Here is a 14,953-nt window from a genome sequence, read left to right on the forward strand (position 1 = left end):
TGCAGATCATAGTACAATATGTGATATTCCTAATACTACTACAGTATGCATGAGCGTATGGTTCTTCAATAGTATTCAAGAACCATTTAGTTCTGACCACAAGCAGCTATCCTTTTGGTAATGCTATCACCCTGCTAATACCCAGTTTCTCTTTTTCTTTCTCCAACAGTGGGAAGAGGTGAGCGGCTACGATGAGAACATGAACACAATCCGCACCTACCAAGTGTGCAACGTCTTTGAGTCCAACCAGAACAACTGGGTGCGCACCAAGTACATCAAGAGACGGGGCGCTCAGCGCATCCACGTGGAGATGAAGTTCTCGGTGCGGGACTGCAGCAGCATACCAAATGTCCCAGGCTCCTGCAAGGAGACCTTCAACCTGTACTACTACGAGTCAGACTCGGACTCAGCCAACAAGGTCTCGCCAGCCTGGATGGAGAACCCTTGGATCAAGGTGGACACCATAGCGGCCGACGAGAGCTTCTCTCAGGTAGACCTGGGCGGTCGGGTCATGAAGATCAACACTGAGGTCCGCAGCTTTGGCCCGGTCTCCCGGAACGGATTCTACCTGGCCTTTCAGGACTACGGGAGCTGCATGTCCTTGATTGCCGTCCGGGTTTTTTACCGCAAGTGCCCGCGGATCATCACCAATGGTGCCATCTTCCAGGAGACCCTCTCAGGGGCTGAGAGTACCTCATTGGTGGCGGCGCGGGGAGTCTGCGTGCCCAATGGCGAGGAAGTGGACGTGCCCATCAAGCTCTACTGCAACGGGGACGGGGAGTGGATGGTGCCGATTGGGCGCTGCATGTGCAAAGCTGGGCATGAGTCGGTGGAGAACGGGACGATATGCAAAGGTAAGGTTGAAAGGCTGGCTGTCTGGCTGACCTTCTTCATTGCATAATTTCTTCATTCATCATGAAAGCTATCTCTTCTGCCTGCAGCTGTGTGTTATAGTATTTTTTTTTTAAATAGGCAAGTGACAGGTGACCGAAGCAAAATGGGTTCAGCTGCAGTGTGTTTTATAGAAAGCTTGCATTCCTTGGAGGGATATGTGGCACAGTCAGCCACATGTCCTTTACTTCTGGAAGTAAAAAACCTGTCCAGATAACAAACGGGTTGAGTGGACTTAACCGGGCCCTCTAGAGGTATAATACCGTACAGCTATGGCCAAAAGTTTTGCATCACCTAGAATTTTAGAATTGAGACATAATTAAAAAAATGACATGAACATAATTTATATATTTTATTTAACATCATGTAATCAAAGAAACTGCAAGCCATAAAAACCATAAAAACAATACAGTATGTCATAGTAGATTCCGAAATGTCACATATTTCAGTTTTTGTCAGTTTTCCGTTAAATATATGGAAAACTACTAAGTGGTGTGTAATTCAATATGTTCACGTTTCTTTCAAGTTTATGAAGCAAAATTAGTTAATTCTATAGGGTGATGTAAAACTTTCAGCTATAGCTGTGTGCTTTAACATCATGGGCTAGAGCATAACTTTGGCCGTGGTTGGGAGAGAGTATTTTTTATTTTACTGCTGTTATTACTGTAATATATATATATATATATATATATATATATATATATATATATATATATATATATATATATATATATATATATAGTAACAGATGTAGCAGGACACAGGGCCTGCAAATCATAAGGATGTTTGTTTTATGGCAGGGATGGGGTTAAAAAGCCTCCCTGCCAAGCTAATTGTTTAATTTAATTGTTAAATGGTTAATTATCACCTGCACCTGGCAATTATTAAAAATTAGAGCCAGGAGCATGATATAAAAGGGAAGCGCCAGTCTGCTCAAAGCTGCTGTGGAGTGTAGAGCCCGACTGAAAGGCATCAAGGTCTGTTTGAAACCTACGTTTGGTTTTCTAAACAAGTGTATTAAAGTGTTTTGCTTTGGTGTTATATGTCAAGTAAACAGCTTAGCTGTCCTGTGCGTTAGTCAGGGACCTGAATATGTTTAGTGAGTGCTCCGAGGGAGCTAGGTGTTTGTTTGTTTTTGTTTGTTTGATTTGTGTTTTGAATTAAAGTGCGCGTAAGCGCTAAAAACAAAGTTTTCTTCTCTGGGTCACGTTCTTAAAGGGGCAAGAACCCAAATTACGGCCAGCCTGTTCACTATATATATATGTGTGTGTGTGTGTGTGTGTGTAATTGGTTAAATAAACATAAACAACAACAGCCCCTTGCTAGCCTATTGAGTCACTATTATACATGGACTGGCATGCTTGAGGGATAGCAAAGGAATTGATGTACAACAGCTGATCTTAGTATTGCAGATTGCATTAAGCATTCCATCTGTCACAAGGAATCCTGCTTCTGCCATTCATTGCTCTAGATCCAGAACCTAGATTACGTAATAAATCAATTCCAGTAGACCTAATGGTTTGAATAACTGAACAGATTGTATTGTAAAATGGTCATCACATTTCTTAATCATTGATTATTATATAGATGTCTTTGTTTGGGTCTATAGATGGTTTGCAATCTTAAAAGTTGCTGCAGAGTGTCTGCCCAGCCCATTATCAAAGTCTGCCAAATGTGCTATTTTGGCCATTGAAACAGAAATAGAGACAACAGAAGAGATGCAGCTTTTATACTGTATATTACATGATACATATCGGGATGCTATTTGCATACTTTCATAACATATGCATTTCTACATCAGTCCCAATATTTGTACAAAGGAAGCATACGTAACATGCACCCGTACTGCAGTATTGAGCACCTCTATTGACAGCATTATGGCAGGTGATTCAATTGCTACAGAAGGTGACGGCTTATTGTCTTGCAAATGGTTCTGTGCTTCATATAGTCAAACAAATGAAGAAATATGTAGCCCCTGGAAACAGAGAGCTCTCCAGTGACAGATTGAGCAGTGGCATAAAACAAACTCACACTGTACTTCTCATCTCAAGTGCAGGAATGCCAAGACAGTAGGGATGTGCTTTGCCGTAAGCACTTGTGACGCAGCGCGCCATTCGGTTGGTGAAGAAGTGCCAGCTAAAATTTAAATATTTGCATTGTGTTTAATTAATGAGGGAGATGGGAGACCCTGTCTCTTCTCTGCAAATATTGCACAGCATGTTGTAGCTCCCCTGCAAAATTTCACCATGCAGTAATACCACACTATCCTATCCAGCTGTAGATTGTCTAACACATATTTAGGAAGGCACATAAGTGGGCACATTACCTCCTTTCATTAAAGCAGCTCTGTTCACTAACTGGTCTTTGCTCTTACAAGCCCATCAGTTCTACTTTCTCCCTTGGGCCATTCTCAGTCTACAGCTATGGCCAAAAGTTTTGCATCGCCCTATAGAATTAACACATTTTGCTTCAAAAAGTTGAACGAAACCTGCTGAATAATGCTACGTTAACATGTTGAATTACATACAGCTTTGTAGTTTTCCATATACTTAACAAAAAACTGACAACACTTTTAAAGTGTGACATTTCACAAACATGAAATATGGCTTTGCTAGACTCAAATTTAAGAGGCAGCCCACATTTCCCACCCTCAATTTGAGGAAAAAATAAAACCTCAAATAAATATGCATTCACGAAAATACAACCTCAATTACGCATATGGAGGCAGTTTGCGGCCATCTACTATCACACAGAGCATTACAGTTATGTGCTGCTTCTCTTTTCCAATCATGATTACTCACAGCTGTTTTTCTCCCAATTTGTGAACTTTGCTATCGTTTGGCATATGGGGGTCTGATAAGCATTTCCGATCTGTCCAAGCTGGAATGCTGAAATTGTAAAAGCTCCTCCCGAAGCTAATGACGCTTCTTTGAAAATGGCTGCCTGAATGTCATGGATGATTCGAGATTGGGCAGTAACATTTAGGCCTTTTCTCGGCAGTCAGTCAGTCACGTTGCTGCTTGTGTATTTGGGTAGTCACGTCTTTTGTTGCCGATTATAATACACGCATCACTATACTGTACTCGAATTTAAGACGGCGGCTATTTTTGAGAATCAAAAAATTGTTTTAAAAAGTGTGTCGTAAATTTGAAGGAATACAGTATGTCTTAATCCTAAAATTTTAGGTGATGCAAAACTTTTGGTCATAGCTGTACAATAAACTATGTTGTGCTTTTGGTCTTGTATCACGATAACAAAGATCCATTCCTCTATTACGATACGTTATACCATGTAAAGAAAGTATCAGGATTCATCGATACCCCCCTACTATTGTGACATCAGCAACAGTTAATGCACTGCACCGCCTGATTCCCATTGGAAATCTCCCATCCGAGAACTGATTAAGCCCCACCTTGCTTAACCCCATGAAAGCTGGCGAAAGCCAAGGTAAAATAGTTAATGAGAACTAAGCCTTGTGCGCTGATCTCTTTGAAGTGTCTAAAGCAGATGAGACTTGCCAGCTTCGTCACGTCAGGAAGAGGGCAATTTATTAAACCTGCGTCTGCCTGTGATCCACTAGGGAACATGGGCTTTCCCTTCATGTCTGAGTTGATGTATGTACGCCTTGTTTGTCATTCATTTTTTATTAAGAAACCTCTGAAAATGATATCAGAGCGCGTGCAAGGTTGGTGGGGGAGGCTACAAGGAGGCTGATTATCCAAGTTTGCCTTCAAATGGATTCAGTTTCTCTTTTTTTAAAAAAGGCTTTGTTTGAAAAATTAATGTTTTTTTTTCTTTTTTTTTTAATTCAGACTACTCATCAAGGAAGAGACTGAAAACAAAACAGGTTGAGTTAGTAAGGGGTGGACGCCTGGGAATCAGACAGCACTGGTGACATAAATCTATTAAACACAGAATTAAATACCTAATATTATATACATAGGCTTGTGTATAAAATATATAGTAATAGTTGGCTTCCCTAACACATATTATCTCGACAATGGGACATAAATGTGGCAGAAAAGCCCCACCCCTAATATATTATTTGTGCATTTCATCTGTTGTACCTGCTAAATAGGTGGTGGTGTGTGGTTAGCAACCTGATACACCCAGGTGTTGACTACAGGACCTCTGGAGAATACTATGTTTCTGAATGATGGTGCACCATCATCCAGAGCATGTCCAGTCACCCAGTGGAAAGAGAGTGGAGGAATCTCAGTGTTACCCTGGCCAAGTCAGTTGCTGGATATGAATCTGATCCAACATGTCTGGTACTTGATGGATGTAAACCTTTGGAAACCTTTACCCTTACCCAGCAGTGTTTTAGCCCTGAAGGGTGCCCTCCTCGAATTAACAACAGATTCCAGGAGAAGATTGCAGCTCTCATTTCAGGGATGCCCGATCGTGTCAATGTTTAAGAAGGACATTCCTCAAGGTATTAATTGATACCAGTGATGTTGACTCTATTTCAGGCGGGATAAACATGCATTTCCCCCAATGTTCAGGGTCTTTAATTACTTCTGACTTGTCCCTGTGTGTTCAACAAAAAACCCCCAAAAAAATGGCAAGAAAAAAAAAAGAGAGAGAGAGAGAGAGAGAGAGAGAGAGAGAGAGAGAGAGATTTAACCATTTCATTACGGTAAACTGTGAGAGGTTTGTTTAACTGTGGTGCATGGGAATTTAGTGCTGTTAGAAAGTGAGGGAAATAGGAAATGGCTACATGGCGAAAATGTGCTGGCATCATGAGAGCTTCCCCTCTTAGCGCTGCAAGAGAGAGAACACATATCAGTTTCGTAATATTTCATTTCATGCCTCTTTAATATCATATTACTGAAGGACATTTATATTGGAACAGACAGTAAGCTTTTTAAATAATGATCTATCTCTCTCTATTGTTGTTTTTACTTAGAGCATTATTTACAAGGCTTACCAATTATTCCATCATACATGTCCTTTTCTAACCCTGAGAAGCCAGGATTAAAATGTAATCCCTGCCCATAAATCCCTGTACATCCAGGAATATGCTACAGGAAAATCTCCTTGATGGGAGCCAGGTGTCTCGCTCACTCATTCAATTTACAAACAGCGGCCAGCTTGAGATGTCTGAGTTCTGACATAATTGATTGGCGGTTTCTTGGGGGAGTGAACGTGTTGGCTAACTGGGCACAAAAAACCTAGGATGTATGTTCAATTCTGCTGCTTTGCTGAATAAATGTTAGGTCAAAAACACAGTTTTCCACACAGCCCTATTTACTTTGACGGGGAAGGTTTTCCCATAGGTGAAAATGTAAGCCATACTCTTTCTCTGTTTCCTATTCATACTTGTAGACAATAGCCTTCTATCATGGAGAAACATGCTCTCATATGCACTGTGACAGAGTTGCTGTCCTGCTGTACTGCCCCTGCGCGATGGAGCATTACTCAGACAGCCCATGAGGAGCAAGGGTCTCTGAGGCCTGCAGTAGCCTGATATCTCCAGGCGGTCTGGGGAACCTGTAAGTTATTCACAGGGCATTCCACCCCACCCCTGAACCGGAGTGTAGGATTGTATATACCTCACTCATTCATAGGATAGCGATGGTCCCCAGGAGGCTGGGTGGAGACAGAGAGGAGGTGTGAGACTGAGGTGAGAGATCAGATTATACTGTTTGTACCAGAAGCAGTGAGACAGAGGGGAGACTAGAGACTGAGTGAGAAAGAGGGGTGTGCAGGGGGAGAGACAGCGAAGATGAAGTGATGAGATGTTTCATGATGCTTAAGCCTTTCCTCAGGAACTGGTAAAATCAATACATGTGGTGTGGTTTTTTTTACATCCTTCGTTGAAGACATTGAGAAAGACTTACTGTCTAAATATTTGTCATTGAATTTTACAAAGTTTATTTTGGGTATATTTTACACTACACTTTCTCTGCTTAAATGGCAGGGGTTAGTCTAAAGACTCTAGCTGGCCTGCTGTGCAGGATATTACCAATCCAAGTGAACATCTAGAGAGAAAGTAAAGATTTGAGCAAATCATTACAGGAATTACCATTGGTTAGCATTATAATCCTAGCCTGAAGAAAATGCTAGCAGAACCATTAGCATAACCAGCAATGGAAATGGATTTGGAACACGTATTGCACATTTGTCCCAACAGTGGAGCCTGCTACAAGCCTAAGGCTCTTGTTGAAGTATTCCAGCTCTACTTCAATCCCATTCATTTTACACAGATGTCCTAAATTATTTATTGTCTAAGTCCTCCAACGTTTCCTTTCCACTTGGCTGCTTGGCACGCGACATGTAGTGTCCACACAGCAGGCTCGATGCATTCTCTCGAAGCGGCTCGCACACAGCCTTTCCAGCAGCTATCATAGTTCTTACATTGGGTTACTGGTATCCAGGTTCAGGGATATATAGATAAATGGTTCCATTGTCATAACATAGAACCGAACAGAAAAACCACTGCAACGTGAAACAGCAGGGCTCAACAGCCTGATTAGCAGTGCGGAGTTTGTGAAGTTTTTGACCACCAATAAAATTTGAGTATTTTATTTATTTTAGTGTTTTTGGAACTTCCCATTTAACTACAGTACTGTTAAGGCCATTGCACGTCATTTATCATCCATTATCCCTAATGACGTGCTTCAAGTTCATTACACACCAGATTGGTTAACATACACAAGCATGCAGAAGAAAGATGACAAATGTTGTGTCTACTATAATTGAAATAATATGTATATAATACATGTTATGTATATAATACTTACTATCATCTATACTGCACACAATATATATTTCGATAGGTTCATATTGCTTCATGATTTAATGCCCAACTCCACAGTAATGGCTTGGCAAATATAGTCATAAAGTATCATATTCAGCGTTATCCAATATTTTTCCAAACTCTTTGCATCTTGGATAACAACTCCATTGTTATATTGTATGAATGTCAGGTGTCTCTTACAGTGAATATTGTTGGTCACTGTCGTTTTTAGAACAAGGAAAATCAGATTGAAGAGAAATGATTTTGATTTCAAAATCAATGCATTACTCTTGTCTCGTCAGGCAATTCTGGACTTGGTGTGCAAGATAAAATCAGAAAATAATCTGTTGTGCAATGGCCTTGTGTAGTGGAAGTAGGGAAAAGGGTGACACCGATGGATTCCAACAGAAATTTCAGCAGGAATAAACAGGCAGGGAATTTTAAAACCAAATTCCACAAACCAGACAAACAGACTCATGACAGGCATTTCTACAGACTCGGCCAGCACTAGCACCAGTTCAGCACACTCATAACTCACAGGTCAGGGCACCTCGGTGCGAGGCAGATGCTTGCCGCATGGTGTCTCTTCCATACCTCCACGTCCAGCCTCCTGCAATGGTGCCAGATTGCTTTGGCATTGGCTGCCATTGCTTGGCACAGCTGACCCCACACACTGGTAGTCCTCAGACTGGAAGACAGGCTTGCAGATGCCCGGCGCTCATGTCCAGTGTGTGCAGTTGGGAGCTGTAGCATTTGCCAGGAATAACAAGCTGGCACTGTCTTGTTGGCACAGTCTATAGACGCACCAGACTTCAGGTCAGCATCTGAACCTGAATAGAGAAGGCCAAACCCAACCCATCAACAAACATAAGTTGCAAAGGGTTATATCAAACATTAAAATAGAAATAGGTAGAAATATAACACACCATACATGGGGTTCTCGTGTCTCATTTTAGCCTCAGTTTGCTCTTGTGGTATTCTCTAAATAATGCAGTTCACACTTGCATTTGTGCGTGAGCTGTATGCTTGAATTGAAAAGAGCCTCCATTTTAAAGCATCTTAGTCCCCTTCTTCTATGTGGCAGTGAATTATAGTACATGGCTCTGCTTTTTTTAATTATACTCGTTGGAGAGGGAAGGAGGCAGCCTTAAAGACAGCTTACAGAGTTCTGCTCAGACGGAATGAATAAGATTTTGCAGGCACCAGACTACCACTACCAAAGCCATTTACCACCTACCACTGTTTGCAATAAAGACGGGATGAACAGCATATTAATGCCTTTGTGCAGCTGACGTGTTGTGACTGGTACAGTGCAAAGCGGCCCACCCAGGCCAGCCGTCTCTATTGAAGTCGTTAGGAAATGCTTTTGGAAGCTGTGAGCGAGGAAGGGGGTTGGCTGGCTGTGAAGCAGAACTATTTTATTTCATCTCCATGCCAGCTGACATTGTGTGGCAACATTTTAGCATGCCAGGGTCACCAACTCTGCTCTAAATGAACTACCATTCAGTCATAGAAAGTCTTTCAAAAGCCAAAGAAAATGAAATGCTCTCAGGCAGTTCTGCTGCTAATTGTATGCCATCATTTCTCCAAATTTGTAATATGTATTTTCTTGAACTAAAATAACATTGGGGTGCCATTATAATGCAAGTGAAACCCTAGCCGAACCATTTACAGAATTACCAGCAATTTCAACGCAATAGATTTGAAACTACACAGTGCTCCTGATACTGTAGAACATTGTCTGTTTCTGATATTATACAATGTTACTACAACAAACCAGTAGATTGTACTGTTTGTTCATATTAACGTCATACCATTGGGTGAACAAAATATAAACATTTTACCACTGTGGCACCATTCTACCATTTATATAATCATATGCAATGTTCAAGGACTTTTCAGCCAACCAGCGTACAGATAGTCATTGAGATGACCTTGCATGACAATTGCATTAGACATATAGCTGTCCCACAGTTCAAACACATCTCAGTTTTGTTACTAAAGTTAATGTACTACTTGCCAACCATTTGTTTACTACAAAGAACGTCAGCCACCTGCCACCTAAATACCAGCAACTGCCCAATTCTGAGTTCATAACATCTGTTCCTTTGGAACAAGGCCAGACAGATACTATTCTGACTGGACCTTGCCTCCCAGGTTCAGTAGCTTGGCAACAAAGGTTCAGCAGGTGTAAAGAGACGATTCCTTGACAGCAGGAAAAAAGGTTGTCCGTATATATACCTAGTGGTCATATCTATACAGGCCTTGCTACAGAAAGTCCACCTTCCTCAGACTTGCTCAGAGTGCAGAAACAGTAATAAATGATGACTGAGAACACATATTATGAGGGAATAAATCATTTAAACATAACTTAAGATTCCCATAATCAACGTCACAAGGAATCCCATTTTGATCTTGTTGAGTGATTGCACTCTTGTGAGGTAACCAGTTATACAGAAGCATGACCATCTCTAGTCAGAGCACAGATAGCCCTGGGTATCATCTCACAGAAGCTTTTGTGCAGTTTTTTGTTAAGGGATCAATTACATGTACTTTGTACTGTGGTTACCTACGTTCCCCCCCCGGCACAACAGAAATAATACAACTATCGCTTTGTAGTACTGTGCTGAATTTGCTTGTTCCTTTGATCTATTTCTGTTAGAACTGATGTTGGAATGACTCATTCTTGGGAAATCGTTAGTCGTATTGACAGATTCTGAAACCGTTCAACTTTTGTGTTTGATTTTTTGGGGTACTAAATCTTGAAAAAGGCTGCCCCGTTTCAATTGTTTGTGCATCATCAGTTTCACAGTACTGTAACCTATACTGTATAGATTACATGTGGATGTTTATTGATAATTACAAACTGACAAGACAGACTAACAGTAGACTTTGTATTGTCATATGACACAGAATACGGCATTAGCTGAAACATGTGTTAATTGACTTCACTAAACTCATCTAAAGGTAATAATTCCCTTTACATTTATTTGAGACCATTCTGTGTTGCTTACAAAAGAGGTGGCACAGGCAAAGACATTATAGACTTTAATCAGACCATTTCTGAATGTTATTTATTATATAAGGTCATTTTCCTTTTCTAAAATATTTTAGTGAAACTATACTTGGTTTCTGATTGGCATCATACTGGGTTTTCAGTCTTATGTAGAAGACAGTGAACCCACATGAATATTTATGTTATAGCTGTACGTGCTAATTCCAAAATGTTAAGACTATTTTCAGGACTGTTTCTTGAATAGTGTTAAAAATGTTCTCTTAGGTTAAACGGTGCTTTGAAAAATGAGAATAGACTAATAACCCCACTGTAAAACACTAGTAAAGCTTTCATAACACTAAGATCGATTAAATTAATCAAAAATGGGTTTTAAGAGAACATTCCTTAAACAGTTGTGAATAGGGTTCTTTACCATATATTTCATTGTAAAAAACGTTTTAATAGTAAGATACAAAATGAGGATAAATTATATGACAGCATCTTTGTTTTATTTTTTGCTTCCTTAAGGGATATGCTAGAGATTCCCTTTTTAACTGCTTGCAACTACACATGTGCACCCCCCCCCCCACCAGACACACACACACACTGACTGTGAAGGATAATTAAACACCTATCAAAGACACCTAAATGAGAAATTCCCTCACCTTCACTGGTGTGTTGGGTGTTGAATTCACAGTTTAATTTATAGTTAATTACCCTAATTAGAACATTGCTAACAGTTGGCAGCACACAATTCTTAGGTTTATCTCCCTACAACACTTTAGCATGTCTGTAAGACAACAGCACCACATTAACATTGCAATTCCAATTCCATCTGGGAACATTTATTTTAAAATATTCTCGGCCCTAATGAGATGCACCATCTTCTTCATTTGGGTTTCCCTTATATTTCTTAATATTCCAAATACACAACAATTAAAACAAATACCAAGCAGAGAAAATGATCTGTCATAATGATATGGTTCCGTCAAGTATGTATAGAATATAATGGCATGTTCAAAGTTATATCAACCTAGCTGTTAACCAACTAGAACAGCTGCTGCAGAAACGCTTGGAATGACAGTGAACATCAAAAGTCAAGGGGACATTTAAAGAAGTTGTAAAATATAGTTTGAAGCTGTATATCCACATGTTTGATTAAGTTGATGCCCGTTTATAATGCCACAACTCATTAAACTCATAAAAAAAGTGAAAATAAAGTCTGGACAAAATAGTATTTCAAACATTCGTCGCGGTAATACAGTAGTATTAGAATTGTATTCAAATCTGTTTTTTTTATTTTTTTATTTTCTTTTAGAAGGTTGAAGACCATTCGACTACATGTGTGAAGTTTTTATGATAGCTTCAGTCTTTTCCACTTTGTTTCATGTCATTGGTGGGGCTATTCTGGCAAACGCTTTGCCCTGTCTGGCTTTCTCACACTTTCCTCCCAGTGTTATTCCCCACTGCTGTGCAATGGCAGCTTCCCGACCCGCAGTAATGAATGGACTCCCAGTCTGTTTGTTTGTTTTCCTCATGAGCTCTCATCCACTTGTTGACTGACACTCTCATTCCTAGCAAGTGACTCAAGATCATCTCATCGGGACCTCTTCAGCCCATCGCCGTGGCAACAGCATGACTGGGCAGAGGTCCAGATCTCTTTGGCAAGGCTCGCCAGCTGCGAGAGAGAGAGAGAGAGAGAGAGAGAGAGAGAGAGAGAGAGAGAGAGAGAGAGAGAGAGAGAGAGAGAGAGAGAGAGAGAGAGAGAGAGAGAGAGAGAAAGAAAAAGTATGCCAGGCTTTGAACTAGGCCTTGTACGTCAAGTTTGAGACCTTTCGAAAACCAGACAGTCAACTTGACTATGTATGTAAGATAGCTCATACAAGTAACAACTGAAACTAAGAAGTAGAATCTATCCAAACACACAACAATGCTCTGACTCAATCTTCTGACACTCAGACTCGCATCATATCCCTTTTCTGTATCTGAATTCGTATTTCCAGGTATAGGAGTGTGGGCTTAAAACATGCCAATGCATTCTCAGAATTGCCAAAACCTGGTATTAGCATTTGCCCTGTTGAAAAAAACAAAACAAAACTTACCTCAAACTCTGTAAAAACAAAACATTACACCACTCAAGGCAAAACAAATGCGTACTTGTGTGTTTGACCTAAACAATGTTTAATAAAATAACACTTATAAAAACATCCCTTAAAAGTTTGAGCACTATATTTCTAAATATATTGGGATATTCTAACTCAGTACTGTGCTGTTCAGGTTTAATCTGGTCTTGCTTGTCAAGCAACCAAGTGTTATTTTTTTTAGGTGTTGTATTTTGTCTATAATTTCATGTATCTATCTCTCATATTACAGGTAAAACAAATAAAAAGCGCTGTGGTTTAACTTCTGCTGATAGCTTGTCACCTTCACTCACCTGAGCTGAAACGGGGAGCGATACGTTACGGATCAGATTAATTACATCTAAAACAAGACCACGCGGGTCTCCGGTTTGGTGAATTGGGTAAACTGATGCAGTACATCAGAGTTGCAGATTGTACTTAGCAGTTGTCTTAAATTACAAAAAGGCGTATTTAGTATGTCCGATTATCCTCAATTTTCTCCCAGTTTGGAATGCCAAGTCACTCTTCCTCTCACCGCATCAATTCCCCACATGGCTCTGGAGACCCAAAGTTTCTTCGAATGTCCTCCGATCCCACAACCAAGACAGCTTTCACCCAGGAACTCAAGAGTGGATGTCAGTGAGCTGCCGACCACTGGAACACAAAAGCCAACGCTGAAGATGTCTGCCTTTTTAGCTGACGGGTGCCTGGCTAACAGGGTTTGCTGTAGCACGATAAGGAGAAACAGTCCCTGTCAGTTTTGCCTCCCTAAACTACGGGAGCGCCAGGGCCAAATGCGAAGCTCCCTTCAAAGTCTCCAGCGAAGAGCAGCTTACTTTGCTCAGCTAGGACGTGAACCTGCGCTGTATGACTCACCTTGCGCACCACATGGCTGTGCTTCTACCAGGTGGGCCACTCAGGGACCTCTGTGTGACACTTTTTTTTAGAAATGTGGTGGTCTAGTTTTCATGGGACAGTCTTACTTGTTATTCAAACTATAGCTATTAATTATTTTTGATTGTGGTCATACAGAATGATTCTAAGGGATTAATTTTTTTTTTCTATGATTCAACCTAACTGGCTCCCATCTTCTTTGCACCCCTGCAATGTTTTTCCCATCCTAGTCTATTTTAATGATCTAGCCAGTGGTGGATCTAAATAACAGCACTCGCTAACTTGATATTTAATATTGTGCAATCAGGTTTAGAAATTTGAAGGGTGGCGGAATTAAGATCAGACAATGTTTAGACCTTTAAAACAGACCACATTTTCTCTTTACGTGAATGGGTTGTCTTGTCCATCAAAGTAATTGATTCATGTGTGCTGTAAATGGCATCCCTGATATATATATATATATATATATATATATATATATATATATATATATATATATATATATATATATATATATATATATATATATATATACACACACACACACACTGTTATATATAAAACAGCATCTCCCTGTTGCAAGTCAGTTTATCTCAGATGCCTGAAAGTGGGTATTTGGCGAGAGCTTCCATATATAAATTCAGTTTCATGAATGAAACTGAAAGATGACCTGGTATTGTTTAGTGTACACCTGTTGACAGTGTTATGGCAGATGACTGCATCCCTACAATCTTTTTTGCCAATCTTTCAGAATAACAAAGATAGGCCTACTTTATGTAATGGAAATCTTAAAATCCTGTAATCATATGCTAGCATCACTCACTAAGAATGCATCTTGTCTTATTTATCTGTGTCCAATTACAGAAAGTCTATCCTTCTAATGTTAAAATCTGGACGTAACTACTGCAGGCATACTTTATGAAATACTGCAATTGCACAGAAGTTTAACAAGGTAGATTTTGCAGTATTTTGATAGCGCTTTCCGCTTACACCATGCATGGTTGCTATGCTTAACTGCGTTTTACAGTTCTTTCTTGATACTGCTCACTGAGATATGCTTTTACCATAGTTAACTACACTATACTTAAGGGCTTAAGAAAGTTTTCTACAAAGCAGCCTTTATCAACAGTTTTGACTCTTCCTATGCACACTTACATTACCTGTATCTGGAGAAATCCAACTGTGATGAAACCTACAGAAAAATGCCCACATCAGTGAGAGTGTTAGACTCTAGGAATATGCAGAGGCATGGAAGTTACCACATTTACATTTATAGATACAGTCTTGTGCAGTGGATTAGAAAACCTCAAG

General features: G+C 40.1%; 1 protein-coding gene across 4 annotated transcripts in view; it reads left to right on the forward strand.

The window, feature by feature from the left end:
- The window catches only part of LOC121329132 (ephrin type-B receptor 2), a 111,382-nt gene that overhangs the window by 57,433 nt on the left and 38,996 nt on the right, over positions 1 to 14,953 (forward strand). For all 4 annotated transcript variants that reach the window (XM_041274510.1, XM_041274511.1, XM_041274512.1 and 1 more), the window contains exon 3: positions 170 to 854. In XM_041274510.1, the coding sequence (XP_041130444.1) occupies positions 170 to 854 (685 nt within the window). The remainder of the gene's footprint in view (positions 1 to 169; positions 855 to 14,953) is intronic.

This window comes from Polyodon spathula, chromosome 16, assembly GCF_017654505.1.
Source record: "Polyodon spathula isolate WHYD16114869_AA chromosome 16, ASM1765450v1, whole genome shotgun sequence".
Classification (NCBI taxonomy): domain Eukaryota; kingdom Metazoa; phylum Chordata; class Actinopteri; order Acipenseriformes; family Polyodontidae; genus Polyodon; species Polyodon spathula.